Source organism: Otolemur garnettii, unplaced genomic scaffold, assembly GCF_000181295.1.
Source record: "Otolemur garnettii isolate 467f Iridium unplaced genomic scaffold, OtoGar3 scaffold00001, whole genome shotgun sequence".
In the NCBI taxonomy this organism is placed as follows: Eukaryota; Metazoa; Chordata; class Mammalia; order Primates; family Galagidae; genus Otolemur; species Otolemur garnettii.
In genome coordinates, this window is record NW_003852396.1 from 33333120 (window position 1) to 33336013 (window position 2894).

The 2894-nt window shown below is 41.2% G+C and overlaps 1 protein-coding gene across 1 annotated transcript; it reads right to left on the minus strand.

Moving 5' to 3' along the window:
• Positions 1 to 1458: 1458 nt before the first annotated feature.
• On the minus strand, positions 1459 to 2397 carry LOC100957776 (olfactory receptor 51B2-like). Its single transcript, XM_003781445.1, has one exon. The coding sequence runs from the start codon at positions 2395 to 2397 to the stop codon at positions 1459 to 1461; it is 939 nt and encodes a 312-aa protein (XP_003781493.1).
• Between the last annotated feature and the right edge of the window lie 497 nt (positions 2398 to 2894).

The following is a 2894-nucleotide window of genomic DNA, read 5'->3' on the forward strand; positions in this document are numbered from 1 at the left end:
TATGCTTGTTTCTCCATTCTTATAATACTTTGCCTAGGAGAACATTTTCCAAATTGATCCAAGTGTGTAGGAGATGCCAACATCCGATCAAGATGATGGGCAGCTGAGGCGTGGACCTCCGGCCATTCCTCCACAGGAGTTCCTTATAGGAGGAGCCCATGCCCTCAGCATGTAGTCATTGTTAATTTCTCCCCTCACCTGTGTTGTTCTGGCTCAATAAAAGGCTGGTGCAGAGGTTGCTTGGAGCTACCTGGAAAGTAAGGGCTAGCCCGCCTTCCACAAGCTTGTACTTCTAATCCGCTTCTCACCTGGTTCCTTCTGGAGCTAACCAAGACCAGGGCCACAGGAGCCCGAAGGGTCGCAACACAAGTGGTTACAAAAGATATTAACTCTCCATTTATTTTTATTCCTCAAAAAACTAAAAGTAGACCTACCCTTTGATCCTGAAATCCCATTATTAGATACCTATCCAAAAGAAAAAAAGACATTTTGACATAAGGATATTTTCACTCAAATATTTATAGCAGCACAATTCACAATTTTGAAGATCTGGAAACAGCCCAAGTGCCCTTCAACAAATGAGTAGATTAATAAATTGAGGTATATGTATACCGTGGAATACCAATGAGAAATACATTTGTTTGTTGTTTTACCAGTATGTGTTAGCTATGCTCATACATACACATATACGTGCACATATGCAACCACTTCAAAACATTTTCTTAGACCATATGTGTGTTTATTACCAGTGTTCATAATTTCAAGGAACATTTTTTTTTTTTTTTTTTGAAGAGCCTCAAAGCTGTCCCCTGGGCAGAGTGCCGTGGCATTACAGCTCACAGCAACCTCCAACTCCTGGGCTCAAGCGAGTCTCCTGCCTCCGCCTCCCAAATAGCTGGGACCACAGGCGCCCGCCACAACGCCTGGCCATTTTTTGGTTGCAGCCGTCATTGTTGTTTGGTGGGCCCGGGCTGGGGATTCGAACCCACCACCTTAGGTGTACGTGGCTGGCGCCTTAGCCGGTTGAGCTATAGGCGCGGAGCCCAAGGAACATTTTAAGGAAGGAACTGTGTATGGACTTCTTCACTTCTATGTAGTTCTAAGTGAGAGATCTGTATCTAGGTTTCTTCTATGACAGTGGTTCTCAACCTTCTTAATGCTACAACCCTGTAACATAGTTCCTCATGTTGTGCTAGTAGCACTGAAAATAATTTTATGGTTAGAGGTCACCATGAAATGAGGAATGTATTAAAGGGTCATGACATTAGGAACCTTGAGAACCACTGTCCTAAAATACACTACAATAATATGGTAAAATATTTAAACTCTTGCCAAAAAAAAAAAAAAAAAAAGCCATTTTCCACTATGTCAATGCTGTTTGCTCAGAGAGGAATCTAGACATTAGTTTCATATTCTCTCTTTATCTTTCTTTCTGTGTCTGATTCTCCTGATACAAGGTTAACTACGCAATCTATGTTTAGAGAAAAGGCGGATAAGGCCATACTGGATTTGCTTGGTCTTGATGCTATAGATGATAGGATTCATGAAAGGAGGAAAGAGGAAGTAGACATAGCTCACGATGATGTGAGCCACCTCTGGAATATTCCTCCCCAATCTGTGAATGAGTGACAGACCAATGCCTGTGCCAAAGAAGATGAGGACAGAAGAAATGTGGGAGATACAGGTGTTGAGTGCCTTGGCCCTCTCTTCGCCAGAAGCAATGCCCAGGACAGTTTTGAGAATTAGAATATAGGAGAAAAGGATAATCAGAAAGTCTAAGAAAGTTGTTAGACAAATTAGAATTACTGGGTAAAGTTTATTGAAAGTTATATCAGCACAAGCCAATTTCATGACGTCTTGATGAAGGCAGAAAGCATGGGAAAGAATATGAGAGTGGCAGTATGAAAATGAAAAAAGACGTACAATTAAAGGTATGATGAGTACAAAACCCCTCAGAAAAATCCCCACTCCTAACTTTACCACTTGAGTATTGCTGAGAATAGATGCATACCTCAAAGGATTGCGGATGGCAATGAAGCAATCATAGGCCATGGCAAGGAGGATACCTGATTCTACAACAGAAAGGGAGTGAATAAAGTAGGCTTGCAAGAAGCAGCCTGCATGGCTAATTTCCCTGTGATTCACCCACAAGACGCCCATCACTGTGGGCATAGTGGTCAATGTCACCATGATGTCTGTGCCTGCCAGCATGGCAAGGAAATAGTACATGGGTTTGTGAAGACTTTGGTCATCCTTGATGAGATAGAGGAGTGCACCATTGCCAAGAAGGATACAGACATAGACTGCAAAGAAGGGGATGGAGATCCAGTGATGAGCTTCCTGTAGCCCTGGGAATCCAGTCAGCAGAAAGGGGGCCTCACTGATATTGGGCCACATAGTGTTTCCACAGGTAGAGGACAGTTTTCTTGAGATCTTGAAACCAGGAACCCAGATTCTTGAGTGACAGTAAATCACAATAGGCTAATTGCAATCTTCATACTCAAGGATAATTAGTTAGCATGATTAATTTGAGTCTCTAGCTGTTTTCCTACAAAATAACAATAGGCATGTTCATACTGTATTAGAGGTGAGAAATGATATTTCCCTAATTGGAGAAAAACATTAAGATACTAGTTAAATTTTTAATAAATTAAAAGAAAATTTTATATTAATTTTTCTTAAAACATCAGTTCTAACTGTTGTATGGGTGCTTAAAAATATTTGCAACACTGTGATAAAAAAATAAACACAAGATGTGGCACTCATAACACAGTGGTTACCATGCCAGCCACATACACCGAGGCTGGTGTGCTTGAAACCAGCCCAGGCCAGCTAAAACAACAGTGATAAATATCTTGGTATAATGTGATTTTAGACTTCTGGACATTTACGTA

Bases quoted from the DNA above. Each gene is read 5' to 3' on its own strand.
- LOC100957776 (XM_003781445.1), bottom strand. From the start codon at position 2,397: ATGTGGCCCAATATCAGTGAGGCCCCCTTTCTGCTGACTGGATTCCCA.